General features: G+C 42.6%; 1 protein-coding gene across 1 annotated transcript in view; it reads right to left on the minus strand.

Moving 5' to 3' along the window:
• Grin3a (glutamate ionotropic receptor NMDA type subunit 3A) overlaps nucleotides 1-22,417 on the minus strand; it is a 183,244-nt gene that overhangs the window by 23,722 nt on the left and 137,105 nt on the right. Inside the window, exon 6 of the mRNA XM_041657495.1 lies at nucleotides 17,793-17,944. Coding sequence (XP_041513429.1) covers nucleotides 17,793-17,944 — 152 coding nt within the window. The remainder of the gene's footprint in view (nucleotides 1-17,792; nucleotides 17,945-22,417) is intronic.

Consider the following 22,417-nt stretch of genomic DNA (forward strand, 5'->3'; position numbering starts at 1 on the left):
AATGGAAGGAAGGACAGGTGGACTTTTTAGATGTTGATTGCATTCTGCTGCCACACACTGCTCTAAGGACTTGCCATCATGACTTTTGGCTCTTTGATTCAGTCTCTGAAGACTTCTCATTGCAGGCTTCTGGATCTCAGTGATGGCCACCAGACATTCACAGATTCCTTACAGGTTTTTTTTTTTTTGATAATTATTTGATGCTTACTGCTGTAAAGGAGCCACCAGCTGTTACCAGGAGGCAGAAATGGATATGTGCTTGTAAACCCAGAACCAGGAAGGCAGGACAAGAGTATTCCTGGGGCTTGCTTGACTGCCAGCCTGACCTTCTAAGTGAGCTCCAGGCCAGTAATAGATGCGGTGTTGGAAAAGCAAGGTAGATGCTTGAGGAATGACACCCAAGGTTGACTTCTGATCCCGAACAATATACACACTTGCACCCACCTGAACCCCCAGACGCATGAACACACCTACTCATGTGATGATTGTAATGGGTAGATTAGGTAGTAGACAGAGAAATCTTTCATGAGGAGAAAAGTCGTCCCAAGAATTACTGATCTAATGATTGGACAGACACTACTGGGGAGACGGCGCTACTTCATTTAAATGTCTCCAACGTCCAGAAAGATTCCTTTAAGTTCTGAATTGTAGAGAGTTCGACACCATCTTGAAAAGTCAATGTGAGGTTGAGTCCGCTGTTGTTCTGCATGTCATCAGCTTTGTAGTTTGGCATCATAAGGGGACCCCAGCCATTGTTTCCGTCTTCTCTAGCCATTCGTTATTTGCAGTCATTTCCTTGGAAAGCACCGTTTGTTGCTTGCTCCGTGTATCACTGCAGAGTATGCGGACTGCAGTGAATGAAAAGGGTTGATGGATCTGGAAGAAACCCGAAGCCTGACTGCACACCTGTTTTCACAAAGCATTTTTCCTCAGTCTGATTTTTTTCCTCGATGTCTTTCAGATTAAGAGCCAGGAGACAGTCGCATGCGCGAATAACTGACAACAAATTTGGAAGCGGTGGGATGTGTGGTTTGTCTTCCACTCCCTTCTCCTTGTCAGTCAGGAGAGCGGGTTTCTGAGCAAGGTGACACAGGCAGAACCCCAAACCTCTCCTGGAAGGGCTTCTATGGTGTTACTCAGAGCCACACTCAACACAACTGTATTGGTGTGAGCCACAGTGCAGTGTGAAGAACGGCAGCTTAAGTTGTAGCCTAGGCCCTGAGCTCACACTGTTTCTGAGTATCAGGTTCTCAGCAGCAAAGCAGGAAGCAAAGAATGAAGCCATAGGGTTATTGCAGGTGCTTTGATATATAGACGATACCACCCAAAGTGAAACTATTTACAATGCATCTAATCGGCTATGACACACCATGGGCACTCGATAGATTTGTCTATCCTGTCTCCTTCCTGTTTCTCTTTTTAATTAAGTTTTTCTCCCTCTCCCTTCTTTCCTTCCTCCCTCCCTCCTTCCCTCTCCTTCCTTCCTTTCTTTTTTATTCTCTCTCTCTCTCTCTCTCTCTCTCTCTCTCTCTCTCTCCTTTTCTTTCTATTTCTGTGTATGTGCTGGGAATGGGACCTGTGTTCTCTGGAAGACCAGCCAGTGCTCCTAACTACTGAATCATCTCTCTTGCCCCATTTTCCTGTTTATTTACTTGCTCTGACTACATTCCTTTAATTTTATTTGAATGTCAGGAACATTTCTTCAAGCTTAAATCCAATATATTTTATTGAACATATCCTGTAGTGAGCCGGACAGGATCGCCATTACAAGATGGCGCCGACATCCTGTCTTGTTGGTTATAAACAACTCCATATTTGGCTATGGCTTTGAGAGCTGCGCGTCCCCGCTTCCCGCATGCGCAGAGGATGAGGATCCTTGAGCCTATCCCGATGCGGTCTGGTGTCAGCTGTTGGTGGCAGCCAATCACAGGGCTACCCGTGTGCCAATTCCCTATTTAAGCGGCTGCCTAAGTGCACCCTGGTCCCTTCGCTTCCTGCTGCCTCTCCCGTCTGCTCCCTGTTCCTCGTTTTCCCGCCCCTCATTCCATGCTCCCCATCAATCAAGGGCACTCCAGTAAAAGCGTGATCTGAGTGGAATCCTGGTGTGGTGGTCATTCTTCGTCGCCGGTCGAGAGGTCCGCCACAATATCCTATATGGTGGGCCTTCCTGTGGGGAAGATGGATGGCACACAGTCCCTGGAGTAACTGAGATCTGACTTTTGAGAAGTCTAGTTCAATGGGCATGGATTAAAGGGTATAACATTGTTTATTCATTGTATAACATTGTTTATTCATTCTTTTATGATTATCATGTATATTCAAAAAGATTAGAGATCATAATGTATTTGTATTTCTTTTGTCATTCTGGGATAGTTTTTAATATGAGTTTTGATACATATAGTTTTAAATTAAAGTTGTGATATTTAAAAATTCTGTGACCTCCAGCAGAATTAATTATCCAAATCACCATTCATTTGGAAAAATGAGACGATGATTGCTAACTCATAGACTCATTCCTAAGACTAAGATATGATGTGAAGACCAGGTTCAATGCCTAGGACAGAATTGGCAGAAGTAGCAACTTTTGCCTACTGTAGACTTAACTGAATATTCTAATAGGCTGTTTAGAATACCAGTGACTAGTTGCATATATATGTAATTCTATGGATACAAGTAGTTATGGCATAGCTACTGGGTGAAAAGTTGCCTAAAGAGTAGACACAGAAGATGAATATTAAGAAAATCATCACATTCTGACATAATGGAGCCTCTGTGCTATGTAGTATGGGTGAGAGATATGTGGTATCCAAAGTGCTCATTCAACAGGAAGTGAAATCTCAGGAGTAGAAGAGGTTACCTAGAAGGTTTTGGAAGAGGTGGGCATTCTGAATGGAAGAAACCCCTCGTGCAAAATCACTAGAGCAAGGGGAACCAAGAGGATGGCAGTGACTTAGAGAAGACCCGTGAGGCTAGAGCAGAGAATCAAGGGACAGCAGTCACATTAGGTGAGGTGGAACGAGACTTGTCCATGCCCCAGGCTCTGGAGAAAAGACACTGTGTAGTATTCAGTTATTTCTTATGAGCCCACCAATCATGTTTTGACATACAAAGTTCTCTGGACTTTCAGAGGCTATCCTTGCCTCTGATGATGGACTCCTATGTGGTAATATTTTGTTTGTTCCTTAACAAATAAAGCTTGCCTGAAGATCAGAGTGTGGAGCTAGCTAAGCTAGTTAGCCACAGAGGCCAGGCAGTGGTGGCAGACACCTTTAATCTCAGTACTTGGGAGACAGAGGCAGACAGATCTCTGTGAGTTCAAGGCCACAGTGGGCTACACAAGATTGAATTAGTCTAAAAGAGAAGCAGAGCCAAGTGGTGGTAGCTAACCCTTTAATCCCAGAACTAGGGAGGTGGAGACAGGAAGAGGTATGGCTGGGCTGGGCGGAGAGAGGACTATAAGGCAGGAGGAGGCAGGAGCTTAGTATTTAGTCTATTTCTTAGAGACAGCATTCAGTCTGGGGACTTGTAGAGACAGGACAGCCTGAGGATTTTGTAGAGGTAAGAAATAGTGACTGGCTGCTCTGCTTCTTTGATCTCTCAGTTTTCACCCCCTAATATCTGACTCTAGGTTTCTATTATTAAGACCAATTAGAATTTGTGCTACAAGAGAGTTGTAACAAATTGAAAGAGAAGGTATAAAATGAAAGATGCCATCAAAGGAGTGAAATGTTCTTTTTCTGGCAGTAAACAGAGGCTTTTTTTTTCTGAAGAAATACACGGTCCTCCTAGACACAAGGTAGACAAGTGCCACAGCTGTAGGTGTCATCCGGGTACCTTCAGGTCAGTTGCCTTTCATGCTGGGACCTGCCATCCCAAATAAAGAAGCTGGGTGGATCGTGACCCTCAGATACCTGCAGGACCACTCTTCTCTGCCTTCCCTTGCTCCTGGTGTGCCATTATCTGGTTTTCAGGGGAATCCAAACTGTACTCTAGAGGCCCTCCTACTGAGACACAGTGGAAACTTCCAGAAGTAGGGCCTAGTGGGAGGCTTTCTGCTTATTGAGGACTGAGCTCTTAAAGGGGGTAGTAAGATCCCAGTCTCGCTCCTTTTTTGATGAAGAATTTTTATTAATTATTTTTTCATTCAGTTTTCATCCCAACTGCGGTTATCTCTTCTTCCTCTTCTACTGTTCTCCACCCTCTCCCCTCTGTTCCTCTTCCACTCCTTACTCCTCTGTTTCTGTTTAGAAAAGGGCAGGCCTCCCATGGGTGCCAACAAAGCATGGCATATCAGGTTGAAGCAGGACTAAGCTCCCCCACTTTGTATTAAGGCTGGGCAAGGTAACCAAATATGAGGAACAGGTTCCCAAGAGCCAGTTCAAACATTAGGGACAGACCCCGATCCCACTGCTATGAGTCCCACAAATAGACCAAGCTACACAATTGTCACACATTTGTAGAGGGCCTTGGTCAGTCCCATGCAGGATTGTTAGCTATTCGTCCAGAGTCTGTAAGCTCATATGAGCCCAGGTTAATTGTTTCTGTGGGTTCCCTTGTAATGACCTTGAACCTCCTGGCTTGTATAATCCTTCCTCTCTCTCTTCAACAGGATTCCCAGAGCTTGGCCCCATGCTTGGCTGTGGGTCTCTGCTTCTGTTTCAGCTACTGAATGAAGGCTCTCTGATGACAATTAGGGTAGTCACCAATCTGATTACAGAAGATGGCCAGTTCAGGCCTCTTCTGTACTATCGCTACCTGTCTTGCTCTTAAAGGGGACAGTGAGCTCGCAGTCCCTATCCTACTTGTATCCCAGCGTGAAGCAGACAGATAGGTTTTCCATCATAATGTGCCAAAGCATCAGGCCTAACTTATGATGGACTAAAAACTCCCAAGCTGTAAGTTCGAGTGAGGTTTTCCCTTTAACAAAATGGTCATCTCAGCTATGTTGTGACAGTAATTGAAAGCTGACTGGTTTGGCTCGCAGTCACTTAAACCCAATGTCACCTTCATCACATGCTATTCTCCTGGGGAGTCTCCATTTCATGTGGTAGCTGTCTACTAATAAGGATGCGAGTCATATTGTGTTTGGGGCCCATCTTTCTATAGTGTGACTAAACATCAAGGCCCTTTCCATGCACTGACTGTGTGCTATGCACAAACCAGATCACATTTCTGAGGTACTGTGGTTGAGCCCTGGGAAGGCAGCATCCCATTGGAGAAAAATGGTACACTCCACGGCTCAAGGCCTGGAGTCCAATTTTCTGGAAGGATAGAGGCAGAGAGCAATGATGATGCTCCAAATGGGAAGGCCCTGGTCATGTGGGAAGCTCTTCTGTATGCTGTGAATATGTTGTATTACCATTAGTCAATAAAGAAGTTAATTTGGCCAATAGCCAGGCAGAATAGAGTCAGGTGGGAAATCCAAGCAAAGATAAAGGGAAAAGGAGGCAGAGTCTGAGAGATGCCAGCAGCCGCCGGAGAAGCAAGATGTGAGGTGACAAGCCATGAGCCTCGTGGTAAAGTAAAGACTAATTAAATGGCTTAATTTATATGTAGAGGTATCCAGTAAGAAGCCTGAGCCATCAGTCAAACAGTTTGTAATTAATATTAAGTCTCAGAGTGATTATTCTGGAACTGGTGGGTGGGAGAGAAACTTCCAGTTATATCATGACCTCCTTGCTTAGATGTTGCAGGCAGACATCCCTTTAAGGGCTCGGCTCTGGGGCTCCTCAAATTGCCGCTTCCTTGTCTAATAAGTCCTGCAGATTCCACCTACTCCAGCTCTTCACACGGGAAAGAAGTGTCCTAGGAACCTAACGGGCTGAGCAACTCTTCCACTAGTTCATGCAAAACATTCTTTTCTGAGAGGCAAAGCATCATTTTTCTATTCTGCAACCCCACACTGAATTCAGAGCCACTAGATGGCAGACTCTTCCCACCGCCAATCCTTGTTTTCGTCTAGCTGGAGTCTCCCGAGCCTGGAGGCCAGGACTTTGTGTGCAGAAAGTAGATGAGGGAAGAGTCCTCATTTGTGAGATGCCCCATAGGCTTCAGGGCTCGGAAATCTGGGAAAATGGGAAGAAACCTGTCTCTCGCAACAGCCCTAATCAGTGCGAGCGCTGTTCAGGCCTTCGCGTTGCATAGTAAATGACGTTTCATAAATATTCATTAGTTCGAGGAATTTAGGGAGAAAAGCAGGAACTACTAACAGTATGTGGTCTTGGATGTGATTTACGTCTGGGCCTCTCTGGAATGCAAAGAGGAGACTCTTATTCTACAAGATCTGTTTATTTGCTCGTTACCACGGTTGAAGGGGACACTTGCTGGATTGCCTTTCCCGGTAACAGGGTTCAAACTACACAAACCAGAAAGCAACAGACAAGCAGGCCTGACAGACACTGCTGATGTGGCAGGGTGAGGGGGAAGCAAAGCCCAGCGCAGGGGCTGCGGGCCTGCCCCTAGAGCAGTGTGGGCTGTAGCTGTTACTCTTTCTCTGGATGTATTTCAGTGCTGCCTAATGGTTTGTCTAGCCCTTTCCTTATGATGTTTTCCCATGGAAACCTAGATGCAGCGCCGGAAGAAAGGAAAGCAAATAAACAATAGCACCACGCTCCAAAAGCTAGAGCATCAGCATACAGCTCGGGAGAAGGCCCAAAATCGGGAATTTCTCTCCCTGCCATCAGGAGGTCTCCAGTTCCACAGGGAGGTAATAACTAGCCAGCCAGGAGCTGTAAGATGCTGGTGACAGATGTGTCTCTGTTTTGGAGGTGGGTGCAGATGATTCCAAGATTTAGAATGAGACAAATGCAAAGCCTGATGGGAGGTAGGTTTTTTTTTTTTTAATTATTATTATTTACCAAGTTGTTTTCTTCTTTCCACATAATTTGGTGGTGTTTACTTTCAGTCTTAGTTTTTATTTGTTGTTGCTTTGCTTTATTTTTATTTTTTTCTGTCTTTTCTTTCTTTCTTCTTTTATTTATTTATTTATTTTTAAACTTGTAGATGGGTTCTTTCTGTGTAGCCTAGACTGGCTTCAATCTCATGGTGCCCTTGACTCGGTTCCTGATTGCTGGGGTTATAGGCCTGTGCCACCGTGCTTGGATTGAACATAGATCTTACTCAGGGAAAGAGGAGGAACACCCATTTACCAGACATTTCCATTGACAGCTTCGTTAAATGGACTTCACACTTTGCGGCAGGCCTTATCGTATCCTTGACTTTGAAGGGGAATATATGAAGTTTTAATCATTTATGGAATCTACTGTACTTATTCATTTATCTCTCTGTGGGTGTGTATGTGGAATGCACTCATGCCAGAGCATACATGTGGAGGTCACAGGACAACCCATGCTAGTGTGTTCTCTCCCTTCACCACAGGGTCCAGACAGGGAACTCAGCTCATCAGGCTTGGCAGCTGTCAGGTCCAAAGTGAACTAGGGACAAATGGCTTCCTGTGATTCTGATTATCATACCAAAGTGCATGACGGCCGCCAGGCTCCTGCAGTATCACAGCTACCAGTGCTCTTCTCAGCTCCAACCTTAAACTTCTCCAGCTCATGGGCTTCCCTCCCTCCCCCAGCTTCTCAATCCCACAGAACCCTGTCATTTCAGCCATATGCTCTGTTTTGTCTTCCCCTCTTGGACCCCTCTTTCTTGCCTCCCCATTTCTCTCTCTCTTGGTTGTCTCCTTTTCTCTCCCTCCCTTCTTCCTACCACCCCCACCCCAATACTATTTCTCCTCTCAAGGCCCAGTTTAGTCTACTGGCCATGTTCCGTGTATTGCTTTCTGTCTCTGCTTGGGACTCTTTCAGATGGCTCTGGCTATATTTTCCTGCATGTCTACAACAAAAACCTCCCCCTTGCCGGGCGGTGGTGGTACACACCTTTAATCCCAGCACTCGGGAGGCAGAGGCAGGCGGATCTCTGGGAGTTCGAGGCCAGCCTGGTCTACAAGAGCTAGTTCCGGGACAGGCACCAAAAGCTACAGAGAAACCCTGTCTTGAAAAAAACCAAAAAAAAAAAAAAACCCCAAAAAACCCCCAAAAACCCTCAAAACCCTCCCCCTCAACACACCTTAGAGCAGTCATGTCTTTAGTTTATACACCTGGCACCAAAAAACCCTCAGTTTATCCAACAGCAAATGCTGCTACCCCTTGAACAATCTTGATGGCTTCTTGGTGTGAAATTTTAGAAGCTGTCTGGCTTACATAAGCACACACTGGTGAGCCGTGAGTCCGTGTTGCTGTCTCTTTTAGAACCAAATTCTTCCTTGTACCAGGCTGTGCCCTATATGAAGCCTAGAACAATGTTCCTGCCTTGAGGAGGTGATAAGGATTCCACAAAGCAGAATATAGGAAAAATTAAAGGCCTATAATTGGCTTGTGAGTTTAGCTGTGTGTATCCACCACGTGGATGGGGGAAGAATGCCCCTCCAATTTTAGAATCCCTGAGGTATGCACAATTCGGAACTGTTTTCAGGGGTAGGCATACTTTGCAGTACTTATTATTTCATTGCCTCCAATGTCTCACTTCCATCTTGCCTGGGTATTGGTAGGTTTTTTTTTTTTTTTTTTTATCCCTGTATGTATTACCTCCTTTGAGACACCAGCTTTGATTTTTTCTTGGTCTGTGAGTCATGACCTTGCTTTCATCACTGTTTCCACTTGTCTTTCTCTGCCTCTGTGGTCATGCAGAACAAGGAATTTGTTCATGGTCTCTCTCTTTCTCTCCCCTTTTCTCTCTGTCTCCTTGCCTGTAAGCTCTGTGTTCTTTTCTATACTGGCTGCATCCACAGAACCTGGAATACCTGGAATATATATAATACCTGGAATACATGTGTGCTGATGGAAAGATGGACTTGTGGATGTCTGGGTTGTTCTGGAAGCCACCTTGATGGAGGCGAGGCTTTCTCTGATTGCTTTCTTCGTGCCCTGTTAGCATCCATATGAAAGGGCACAGGGACAGCTTTGAGCTTCTTTGGGCTTCGAGAAAGTGCTCCCTGGATAGGTCCCACCCAACCTTATGCTTGGCTTATATATTAAACTTAATTACTTAGGCTATTCCAAGGGACATGCTCAGCTTTCAAGGTGGCTTCCTACATGCACGAGTTTTCAGTTTAAAGCAACCTACATTAACTCTCTGCCTCACTATAGCTTCCAGCAGACAGAACAGCAGACAGATATTTGTAATTGAAATGGGAGGAGGTAGAGATGAGGGGGACAGAAGGGTGCTGAGATGTGCCCTCCCTGTCAAGAGCAGAAAATGCTGCACTGAAATCTACCCCCTGCCACTGTCTTAACCACCGCTTTCGGGTTGTTAATGTATTAAAGATTAACTGATGGGAAGCTGGCATGGAAGCTTCTAGATGGGATTTGCGGGATCCCCTTTGACTTCCATAGTGTGGTGGGCTGTACTGGTTCCTTTTCTCACCGTTGTCATTAAGTACCTGAAGCAACTTAATGCAGAAAGGGTTTGTTTGGCCTCAGTTGGAGGGATATAGTCCGCTATGGTGGAGAAGGCATGAAGGCGGGAGACAGAGACATCCATTCCCACTGCATTTGTGCTCGGGAAGTAGAGGCAGATTGTAAGTGAGGTCAGAGCACAACATCCCCAAGGCCAATTCCTAAGAGCTTGCTTCTTCCAGAAAGAGTCCACCTCTTCAAGGCTTTACAACTTTCCAAAATAGTACCCCCCGCTGAAGACCCAGTGTACAAACTCTGGAGCCCATCAGGATACATAATATTCTAGATTGACTAACTCCTCTCTTTTCTCTTTCTAAAAACGGACAAAAGGAAAATGAATCTACTACGGGAAAACTAGTCCTTAATTTTGTGTTTCTCAGTGAGCAAATACTAATATTTGAACAGTTGTTAGCATAAACAGGTACATAATTTGGTAGCTTTGGGGAGTCAGTCTGGCTCATGATGGGAAGGGCAGACTTGAGGCTAGACATCTCAGTATCCTCTCTGTGTTCTGTGTTCCCCAATCTTCAGCTGGCTAGGTCAGGATTCCTCTAACAGTCCTCATTGGAAACCACTGCTTTCTCTGCCGGCTATGCTACATAGATCTTTTTTTTTTTTTTTTTTTAATTTAAGACAAGGAACCTGTGTCGGAGAAGTGAACTGATCTGCAGAGGTCACACAATTGCCTCATGGCACAACCCAGACAAATCTGAAAAGGGCAATCCATATTCAGCACCCATGGGTCAAGAAGTTCATGTATTCTATCTCCTTCTTCCAAGCCAGGAATACAAAATGGCATCTCCATTTTTAAAGGGAAGCCACTCAGAGAGGTAGATAATTTGCGTTTGTGACATCTTACTGTGCTTTTTTTGACCATGGCCATTTTTTATGACTTCTGTACCTCCCCATACAGTGCTCCTAAGGAATGAGCCATTTAAACTTCAGCTTTTAAAATTGCTTCACAGTGAGCTTGACAGACTCTCACTTCATCCCTGCCTTGAAGACCCACACCATAGGGGACAGTGTTTAAGGCCAAGCCAACGAGAGGATGAAAAGCTATGTTAGAGCTAGTGGTCGGGAAGAGGTCAATTCAGGAATAGGTAGAGATTCCAGATGAATATTTCGCTGGATAACAGGAAGTTGGAGGGGCAGGCAGTGGCAAGGAACTGGGAGGAAGTGAGAGTAGTGCAGTCATGATCAAAGTACATCCTATGGAAACAATTTAAGTAATGAAAGAAAAATAAATGACTTAAAAAAGGTACACTGAGAAACTTAATGATTTACTTTTGCAATGTTTTTAAATATACTTATTTTCCCCAATCCCAGGATAGAATTGTCTCTACAGCACTGAACCTCTTGATTACTATCTGCTTTTTTCTTTAGTTCTCAGTAGCAACCCTTATATTCAATCCAAAAGCCCTTGTAGCAACAAGATAGTCATTAGCCTGAACCTTCGGATAGATCATGTAGATTCCTCAAGCATTTGGAGCCGCCTGCTTATTGTGGGAGTAGAACCAGGGTGATCTCCAGTGAACTCGGCTTCTACTTCTCTCACCATCCTGACTAAGGATGGCTGCATCTTTTACCCAACAGGCTGGACCTTCTAATGTCTATGCAGCAGAGCTCAGAAGGCCAGGCCAGGGATGCTTCACTGGCTCATCCCTTTCATTTCTACCACAAAGGGATGTGCTAGATGACTATTTCCTTTCCAAATTTATTAATATTTTTCTTCATCCTTCTTTGTGTCCTGGAATTGACTTCAAGTGACCACATAGTTAGGCTTTTTTACCCCAAGAGAGAGGTAAAAGATCTGAGAGTGCGGGAGATGGAGAAAGGGCATTTGTTCCCTAGCTCTCTTACAGTGAGGCGAAGTGGGTGGCTAAGCCCTAACTAAATGACCATCTCCTCCCTCTTTTCCTTCTTTGTGGTACTTGTGACTGAACCTAGGTACTTGGGCATGTTGGCAAGCTCTCCACCAAATTTATATCAAATGCCACGAACCAAATGGCCAATTTCTGAGAAAATTCAATCCCATTACTTGCCTTGATTCTGAGAATGGCTCTCCCCATTTTCTCCCTACAGCCTGGGGATGGTAATGGTGGCACCTCTTTATCCAGTCTTAGAGTTGTGTTGACTTCTTCAAACAACATGATCTCAAGGAGCTTTTAATCTTAAAACTCCCCTCTGTCTGTGAGGATGCTTTCTGCTCTCTGCCAAGACCACGATTTCCTCTTCCTTTCAACCTCTTTTAGTAAAAAGGTGCAATTATTCAAAACATTGTTTCAAGGACACTTGCAAAGAGAGGCCTTGTCATCCATCTGAGTAACGCCTTGACACATTTGAATTTGGGCAACTTGTTAAACTGTAATCAGCTGCCTCCCTTCCCTCATTTGTCAAAACAGGTTTCAAAGGACTGTTGCCATGGAGTTCTTAAATTCACTCTGGGACTTAAAAAACTGGCATTGGATTTTTCTGCTGAGTCAAAGGAAGATGAAGGGAATTTATACCCTGCCATATGTTTTCCCCAGCAGAACTGATCAGCGGCGAGTCGGCTGTGGTAGGACACAGCTGGGCTATGAGGACTGTGGGGACACGCCTGAGGTCAATTTCAAATTCCTCTCTGGAAGCTGGCAGAGTCCGCTCTGCAGAGTCAGACTTACAATATCCTGGGTGACTCTAGGGAGCAGATAAAACCTTGGATTTTTTTTTAAATGAATTTATCTTCCAGAGAAACTGTAGCTCAACGGCTTCCGGTTTGTGAAGAGATGGGAGGTGACTAGATTAAGGTTCCCACTTGAGGCCAAGTGCTAATAGTTAACTGCCAGAAATGGAGGGGCGAAAGTGTCTTTCATGATTTCATACCAGGTGAGCGCATAAATCATTGTCCAAACTCAGACATTTTTCAGATTGAAGGAGGGTATTTAATTGCTCTGTGGGAAGAGACATTGAGTAGGACAATACTTGGAACAATAGAGTGTGAGGACAGAAACAAACTGAGGAATGCTTTCTTCCAAGGTCAAGAGCACCTTCTGGAGAGGAGCAGTCAAAAGCATGCCTACTTCTGTGATGTTGTGTCCTTTGCCCCTCTCCTGTGACAGTGGGGGGAGAAGGGGGAGGAAGAGGCCCTGTGCATTAAAACCACCCTTTCATTTATGACTCACAGGAACCTAAGGGAGATGGAGCTGAGTGTCTGGATGAATTGGCTTTCCTAAGATCCTTGTTTCTCTGCACACATCCACTGTTGCAGTGCCGGGCATTTGATGAAAAGAATGGGCAGGAGAAGTACTAATAGCCACTTTGCTTCTACGGAATTTTGTGTTCTGGGAAAGCATTACAAAACAGAACAGAACAGCCAATCCAAGAGGTGGAGAACTGTGTATAGGTGTACAAATAAAGAAAACAGGGAGCCTTTATGAAGGAGATCCAGTGTAGCCAGTGAACACAGGACTGCTTGCTGTGGTTGCGCAGGATCTGTAGGTTATGCGAGGGTGATCGTCAGGTCCTATTTCAGGATCTTCAAGACAAATATGCCAGTCTGTTCCCAAGGTTGGAATGCATCGCCATTTAAATGCATACAGTGAAAATCTAATAGCATTGTTTGTAATTGCATAAACAAGGATATTTCATAGAATTTCATCATCCCTTAGAACAGTGGTTCTCAACCTGCTGGTCACGAACCCTTTGGAGGTCAACGATCCTTTCACAGGGGTCACATTATCAGACATCCTGCATGTCAGATAATTACACTTTATAACAGTAGCAAAACTGCAGTTATGAAGTATCAAGGAAAATAATTTCGTGGTTTGGAGTCCACCACAATACGAGGAACTGTATTAAAGGGTTGCGGCATTAGAAAGTTGAGAACCACTGCCTTAGAGGGAATGATAGTTCCATTCATGCTGATGGACATTGCCCTTTCTCTCTAAATACTGATGTTACCAGAATTACCTTTCTCTTCTGTGTCTATAGGCTTGGTTAAGGGCACATCTTTTCTCCATTCTTTTTATTTCTCCTTCCTTCTACTTTCCAAATTCAGTCAATCTGAGAAGTGAGCCCAGGTTCTCTTAACAAACACAACTTGATCTGAGAATGGCCTCTACGCCAACACACCCAGCTGATTACACCAAAGATTTCTAAAGACCTCTCTCCCAATCTGGTTGGTTAAGAGTCTTGATTAAGGGCTGTTGAGATGACTCAAGAGGTAAAAAGTGCTGTTGTTAAGCCTGACTAACTGTTCTATGACCGGAACCTGTATGGTGGAACAAGAGAATAGGCCTAGCAAGTTGTTCTTTGACCTCTACACACACACACACACACCCCGCCATGCATGATGAGGGTTCATTCATGCAAACTCATGCACGCAACAAAGTAAACAAAGAAGTATAGAAAAAAATAAAATATTTTTGTTGACATGTTGGTGTATTTTACATCTATTTATGTGTAGATGTTTATTCTTATTTTTGAAGTCTGTATTCGTATATACTATTACTTTAGCTTCATTTAAAAATCCTGATAAATCCCTATATTCATGAAACACTTTATGGTAAAAACTCATAACCTTTATTATTATGTCTGGATAATTCAGTATTTTCATTTTCTTTTTAGATATATTTGTCTTATTATTTGAGTGTTTACTTGCACTTATATCATCTGTGTATTACATTACATTACTTGGTTTTACTATAATCTATGAAATATGTGTTACTTTCGGTCAGTTTGCAGAAGAGAAGGCTCAGAGTAGTGAAGGATCAGACCCTGTATTCCACAGCTGGTAGAACTGGGCTTTAACTCTTGGATGCCTCTACAGATGATGCTTTCTACTACTTATACCATACAGAATACTGGACATTTGTATTTCAGAAGGATTTTAAGTGACACTGGGGTCACTTTGGCAGAGCCTGTACAGATTGAAAAATTCAAATATTTCATAGTATAGATGATAACTTTCCAGAATCTCCAGGATGTATTCAGAGGAGTCTGTTGGCTATCGTATATTCATTCTGTTGCCTCCTCTGTCTCAAGGTAACCCTTCGTTCAGGCTTTCACTGATGTGGGATTCCTCTCTGTATATTGTGATTACCATTGATTAAAAAAGAAATTGCTTTGGACCTATAGCAGGGCATAACTTAGTTAGGCAGAGAAAACTAAACTGAATGCTGGTAGAAAGAAGGCCGAGTCAAAGGAAGCCACATAGCCCCACCAGAGAAAGATGCTGGAACTTTACCTGGTAAGCCACAACTACATGGCGATACACAGATTATTAGAAATGGGTTAAATTCAGATGTAAGAGTTAGCCAAGAAGCTAGAGCTAACGGGCCAAGCAATGATTTAATTAATACAGTTTCTCTGTGGTTATTTTGGGAACAAACAAGTGGGCCCCTTACCATACTTCACCCTTCTCTATATTCCGTAAGGTAGTTTGCAGAATTACTGGTCCCAGATTTCTTATTGGCCTAATCCATTATGGTGATCATATTATCTCACCAGTGATTGTTTTAGACACGGGTAGATACATTTTTTAGCAACAAACCACGAAGAAATTTAGTTGTGGGCCTCTCTGTACGTTTTTCTATGAATAGTCGAATGTTCCCTTTAATGAGAGGGAGAAGAAATAGTATTTCTGTTATTTACTAGTTACTGCACCAGGTTTTTTGCTAGATGCTTCCACAAATGATCTTTTATTCTTAGGGAAGAAATGGCACATTTTATCATACCCTTTCTTGCACGGGGACGCAAGAGTACTTAACCATCTCTCTTTGACAGAATCGGCAGTCAAGCCCAGAAATACATAGTTTCAGATACATCACGCTTTGTGCTAGGTGCATTCACAGCAGAATTCATTTGGCAGGGGATTTTTGAGTACTTATTTGGCTCAGTCTTCAATAGTGTACTCAAGTGGAGCTAGGTTCTAAGTCCGCAAAGCCATGAGTGGCAACAGGCTTGGTTTGTCTGATGACCCTCTGAAATGGCAGTAGCCTGGATGTGTACATGTACCCAGGATGTGATATTTATTCAGTAATGCTGGCTGGAGAATATGGCTGAGAGTTTCCTGAGGGCTAATGCCTTCCTGTCAAATTTTAATTATTTGGAGATTTTGATTTAAGTCGTGGACAGACTCTGCAGAGAACTCCAAGTGATTGTTATTTAGCTCAACATAAGCAACTGACTTTCTTTCTTTTTTGGCTGAACTTGCTGACTTATTTTCTTTAGGAAAAACAACATTAATTAACAAATATAAACATGATTTATATTTGTTAGCCTCTGTGGGAGAAGAGAGATGCTAGCTGTGGGTTTATTTTCTGTGAGTTGTTAGAGCTGTGGATTGGCTTTTCTGTTTATTTATTTATTTATTTGTAACATTGGGATAAAATCAAAGGCCTTGAACATGCTAGGCAGGTACCCTATCATTGAAGTATATCTGCAATCCTTTAGCTGGGATCTTGTTATATGAAGGCATTAGCTGAGCAAATGTCAATGGGGAAAAACATTTGAGGAGGGAAGAGGCAACAGCAGGTTTAGGGAATCCAAGTCAGGGAAGCCATGGATTTATCTTCTTTAAAAATGAACCAGAAAGTGGCACGGGGAAGGGCTGAGAAGAGAGCAAGTGCAGGCACCATGAGGCATGCCAGCATTTCAGATTTTGTTCCAGAGAGCATGCCTGTCAAACAGAAGAATGAATTGCTGAGAGGAAGATAACCGAAGGGAGGTAGTTGCAAAGCAAACCCGCTAGCAGGCATCTTTAGTGAGCGAGGTAAGGGATGACAGCATGGGCAGAGGGATGACACCAGAGCTGGCAATGGATGGGCGTATTTGAGAGCTATTTTATCAGAGCTATGGCTTGTTGCTAGATGGAAAAGGTGGACATGAGCAGTAGGAAGCATCCATGCCAATATGTGGAATGAATGACAGGGTGCACAGGCGTACCACCACCAAGATGCAAAGCCCAGGAGGAAGAGCAGAGTGAAGAGGGAGCCGAGCCGTAAGGCTCATGTTGGGACAAGTGAAATTTGAGATGCCTGCAGGGTATTCAAGAGCAGATGTCATGCAGGAAGGCAGAGATGCACTCTGTTGGGAATTATTGCCAAATAGAGGCTATTTGAACAATTATTGGCTTGAGCTGTGTTTTCTTCTTCTCCCTTTAATGTCAGGATGGCCTTGGACTTGTTTATTTGGCTCTTCTCTTTAGAGTATTTGGACTGTGGTACTGGTTACAGTTTTCAGTCTCCTATTTGAATCACCTGAATTGTGCTTTATTTTGCAAACTTCTTTTTAATTATGCTGTAAAGACATAGCGTTTCAACAGAAAGAAGAAATTTTGACTATTTGTGTGCCTTGGCTCAGTCACATGGTTTCTCTTGCTATTAGTTCCTTAACTATAAAAGAAGTACTGGTTGTTTTCAGTTTTGAAAAGTTATCAGACTATAATCTGACAATTATTAGTTAAGGTCTGTCTAGATTTTTAAGCCAATAAAGGTCTTATTACTCAACTTTCACCACTGGGGACTTAGCAATTTCTGAGTTAGATTTTTAAGGGATGTTGTGAAATCTACATCAGATCCAGCAATTCAAGGGTAAAGCAAACACTATTCATATTAGTCCCAAATATTCCTGCTACCATTTAGAAATATTTCTTCTATATTGACAGATTTTTTTAGGATAGTTTGTGGAACAGAAGTAGAATACTGATTTTTATCTATTGGAAGAAAATCACACTTAAATAGAAAAACAAACATGTCTCATTGAACATTACTGTAGGAATGGACAGTTTTCAAGCAAATCCAGGTGTAGTAATATGGGCGGCGGGGCTGCATCCCCAGCCCCTGGCAGCCTGGCTAGCTTATGCTCCGAAATAACAACACACAAACTGTATTCATTTAAACACTGCTTGGCCCTTTAGCTCTAGCCCTTACAGGCTAATTCTCACATCCCGATCAACCCATCTCTAATAATCTGTGAGCACTGGTCTTACTGGGAAAGATTCAGCATGTCTAACCTGGCAGCTTGCTTCATCGTGTGCGTCTGCCCGGGAGAGCGGAGCATGGCATCTCTCTGAGGCGTCTGCTCCCGAGAGGAGAGCTGTGGAGTCTGAGCTCACTTCCTCTTCCTCCCAGCGTTCTGTTATGTTTACTCCTCCCACCTATCTTCTAACCAATGAGGGCCAAGCAGTTTCTTTTTATTTAACCAATGACCTTCCTCCATCATCCAGGTGCTCTACATGTCATGGAGTATCCTGGTACATTATTGAACAGGAGGCACAACTAACCTGAAGTCCTTATAGTTTTCAAAGGAAAGCTATACAAAGCATCAACATCAGCAGCATTCTCGCCATACCTCAGTGACGGCAAAACTTCTTTTCCCGCAGGGAACCACCTTGTACCACTTGTCGTGTAGCACATCCATAAACCCGTGAGACTTGTATTGACTGATGAGCTCAGATATGTTAGACGTCAGCGGAGAGCTGGGAGGGAGACCAATGCCGTATCCTAAAAGAAAAATGCAATCTCACATGAGGTTCTCATACTTTTCTGAGAGGCTTGTGTAATATCGCCACAGCATCTGGTAACAGGGGCATGGTGAGTCTGTACTACATTTTCCCCAAAGGGCTCAGGACACACTTAAAAATAATCACCCTTGAGTCAACTGCATCTTTGAGAAGATGTAGTGAGTCTGAGTCTGGAAACTAGATATGTGTAAGACATATTTGTAAAACATTTTATTACCATCTGTCCATCTCTTTCCCATGTTTTTAGAAGCAGTCTTTAAGATCTTTACCAGGTCTGGGCTTTCTTAGCCATCTTTCCCAATAAAACTTCATGGGATGATTAATCTTAATTGTCAGCTTGATTAGATTGAGAAGTGCCTAGAAGATTAGGAGAGCACACACTAGTTATGTTTGTGAAGACATTTCTAGAGAAAAATAATGGATGGAGAAGTTGTTTATTTCAGTTCACGATTTCAGAGTTTTCAATCCATTAACATGGAGAAGAAATAGAAGAGGAGTTTATTTTGACAGCCAGGAAACAGAAGGGCATGCAAGAGGATAAAATATAACCATCATATATACACCTTTCAACAATATTGTCATATTATGAATTCATCAAGGGATTATCTATTGATTAGGTCAGAACTCTCAGAAGTCAATCACTTCTCCAAAGCCCACCAACTGGCTACCAGGTACTTAACATAAAAACTGGTAGGAGACATTACAATCCAAACCATAATACCACAAGAACAAAAAATATACCACGGGAAGTAAAAGACCACAAGGGCTTGTAATAACTAACTTCAATTGTCAAAAAATGGTGATGCCAAATGTTGACAAACATATGGAGACTAAGAATGCAACATTGATATATTGACTTTGGAAAAAAATTGGTAATATCTCATTATAGTTAGACACTTATATTAAGACCTAAGCACATTTCTAAACAACTTCTCCACAAGTACACCAGGAGATATGGTTAAGAACACTGTTCATAACCACAAAACTTAGAAAGATCCCCAAATGCTCTTTGGTAAAACCATGAGTAAATAAATTGTGTAATACTTTTATGATTGGAATATTCATAACAGAGACATGTAGGCTATTTGGGAAAATACCATTCCCCCCAAACCAGCAGCATGAATTTGTTTTGTCCATGTAAAAATAATCGTGATAATTTAATAAATGTTTTAAGAATACATATGGGAGGAGAAAATTACATTTAAAAAACACAAAAAAACAAGGCTCAAAGGAAGCAGGAGAGGGGATAGGCAAAAAGAACAAAGATGGGTGTATTATCAGAGTTTTATTAACCAGCCTAGACTGTGTAATCTTTTTTTTTTTTGGTTTTTCGAGACAGGGTTTCTCTGTGGTTTTGGATCCTGTCCTGGAACTAGCTCTTGTAGACCAGGCTGGTCTCGAACTCACAGAGATCCGCCTGCCTCTGCCTCCCGAGTGCTGGGATTAAAGGCGTGCGCCACCACTGCCCGGCTAGACTGTATATTCTTACACTGCCCGGCTCCATGGCTTTCCTAACTGTTAACACACTGCTATTCTCTTTGAGGAGCCATTTGAAAGAGGCTAATTAACTACATCTTGTTTTGGTTATTAGCTCTCACAGTCAAAAAGAAATTTTTCTTTTTGCCCTCAAGATGATTGAGGAAGACAAATTAAAGATGCAGTTAGTTCCCTTTTCACAGATAAAGACTAAAAGGCTGTCAAAGATTCAAAGATACTTAATGAGTCAGATACCTGCTCTGATTATTTTACTTTACAACTCAATTCCAAAGATATTAGCTTTTTTTTTCTTTAAATGCAGATACAGAGCCCATTTGAAGAATACAAGGTCAGTGGTGTGGAGTAGGAATATGTAATACCAAGTAGTTTTTGAGTTTTAAAGCATTGTATGTTTGTTTTGTGATAATTTTCTTTGTTTCTTCAGAATGCAGACTCATGAAAATGGTGACAAAGTCAAGCATATAATATGGACTTTCAATTCAAGCAGTTACTAAGAGTCCTTTGTGACTGGTGGTTTTCATTTGAAAGGCCAGACTGATGGAAATAGGACTTGAATGAGTCACTGGCATTTTCATTAAGTAACATTTTATGTAGTTGTAACTATGCTTTTTTTAAAGATTAAAAAAAAAATCTTACCAAAAGCAATCTACCATAAAAATCCCAGCACAATTCTTCCCAGGCCTTGAAAGAACAATACTCAATTTCATATGGAAAAACAAAGAACCCAGGATACCCAAAACAATCTGTACAATAAAAGGAGCTTCTGGAGGCATCACCATTCCCGATGTTAAACTCTATTACAGAGCTAAAGTAACGAAAGCAGCAAGCCTGGTATTGGCATAACAACAGACAGGAGGACCAATGGGATAGAATCAAAGACCCAGATATCAATTCACACAACTACAAATACCTGATTTCTGACAAAGAAACTGAAATTATAAAACGGAAAAAAGGAAGCATATTCAACAAATGGTGTTGGCATAGCTGGATATCAATATGTAGAAGAATGTAAATATATTCATATCTATTGCCATGCACAAAACTCAAGTCCAAATGAATCAAAGACCTCAACATAATACCAACCACACTGAACCTCATAGAAGAGAAAGTGGGAAGAATACTTGAACACATTGGCACAGGAGATCACTTCCTAAATATAACACCAGTAGCACAAACACTGAGAACAACAATTAATAAATGGGACTTTCTGAAAATGAGATGCTTCTGTAAAACAAAGGACAAGGTCAACAAGACAAAATGGTAGCCTACAGACTGGGAAAAGCTCTTCCCCATTCATCACATCAGACAGAGGGCTCATCTCCAAAATATACAAAGAACCCAAGAAACTTAACATCAAAAAATAAATAATCCAATAAAAAATGGAGTACAGATCTAGACAGAGAACTCTCAACAGAAGAATCTCAAATGGCTGAAAAACACTTAAGGAAATGCTCAACGTCCTTAGCCATCAAGGAAATACAAATCAAAACAACTCTGAGGTTCCATCTTACACTTGTCAGAATGGCCAAAATCAAAAACACTGATGACAGCTTATGCTGGAGAGGATGTGGGGTAAGGGGAACATGCCTCCATTGCTGGTGGGAATGTAAACTTGTACAGCCATACAGAAATCAGTATAGTAATTTCTCAGAAAATTAAGAAACAACCTTCCTGAAGACCCAGCAATACCACTTTTGGAAGTATGCTCAGTCATACCACAAGGACATGTGTTTAACTGTGTTCATGGCAGCATTATTTGTAATAGCAAGAACCTGAAAACAACCTAGATGCCCCTCAACTGAAGAATGGATAAAGAAACTGGCACATTTACACAGTGAAGTACTATACAACTGTAAAAATAATGACATCTTGAAATTTGCAGGCAAATGGATGGGTCTAGAAAAGACCATCCTGAATGAGGTAACCCAGACTCAGAAAGACAAATATCATATCTACTCACTCATAAGTGGCTTTTAGACATAAAGCAAAGTAAAACCAGCCTACGGTCCACAACCCTAGAGAATCTATACAAAAAAAGAGGACCCTAAGTGAGACATACATGGATCTACACAGAAAGGAGAAAAACCCAAGATCTCCCGAGTAAATTGGGAGTGTGGGGGTATGAGAGAGAGAGAGAGAGAGAGAGAGAGAGAGAGAGAGAGAGTAAAAGGGGAGTGGGAAAATATGTAAAGCTCAATAAAAGCAATAAAAATCTCTAATGCACTAAATCTCGGCATGCTTTTTTGGAGTCAGATGTGATTTCCCTTTCATGTAATTGTGAGGGAAACTGAGGCACAGAGTGCTACAGGAATGAGAACAGTGGATCAGGGATCAGCATCCCCATTGCAAAATGAGTAAACTGTAGCCTGCCTGAGCCAGCATTGCACTGATATACTTGCTGTGTGTGTGGGATTGTCATTCAGGGATGGTAGCATCCTGTAGGATGGCAGAAGGGACTTCACGGGCTCCCTAGGAGATGCTGTGTGCAGTTTGGGAGCAGAGCAGAAAAGTAAAGTAACTCCAGACCTGCTGCATGGGAAAGCTCACCCAGCTAGGTCCATCCTGACTCTGTGTTTGCTCTGAAAATATAGCAAGTGAAAAGCCAAGTACAATGTGGGGACAAAAAAAGAACATTCATGGGGGAAGATGAAAAAGTCTAATAAAGTTGGTGATTTAGTTGAAAAAAAAAATACCCAGCAATACCACTCCTGGGTATATGCCCAAAGGATGCAGACCCATACCACAATGACCCTTTTTGGAGAGATACCCTGTTAAGCCTAAATATAGTGGGGGAGGGCCTTGGTCCCTTCTCAAAGTGATATGTCAGACTTTGTTGACTCCCCACGGAAAGCCTTACCCTTTCTGACAAGTGGATGGGAGGTGGGGTGAGGGGAAAGTGGGTGAAATGGGAGGAGGGAAGGGCATGGGAACTGGGATAGGTATATAAAATGGGAAA

Source organism: Microtus oregoni, unplaced genomic scaffold, assembly GCF_018167655.1.
Source record: "Microtus oregoni isolate MIOR12 unplaced genomic scaffold, Mior012 000008F_ref0000371, whole genome shotgun sequence".
NCBI lineage: Eukaryota > Metazoa > Chordata > Mammalia > Rodentia > Cricetidae > Microtus > Microtus oregoni.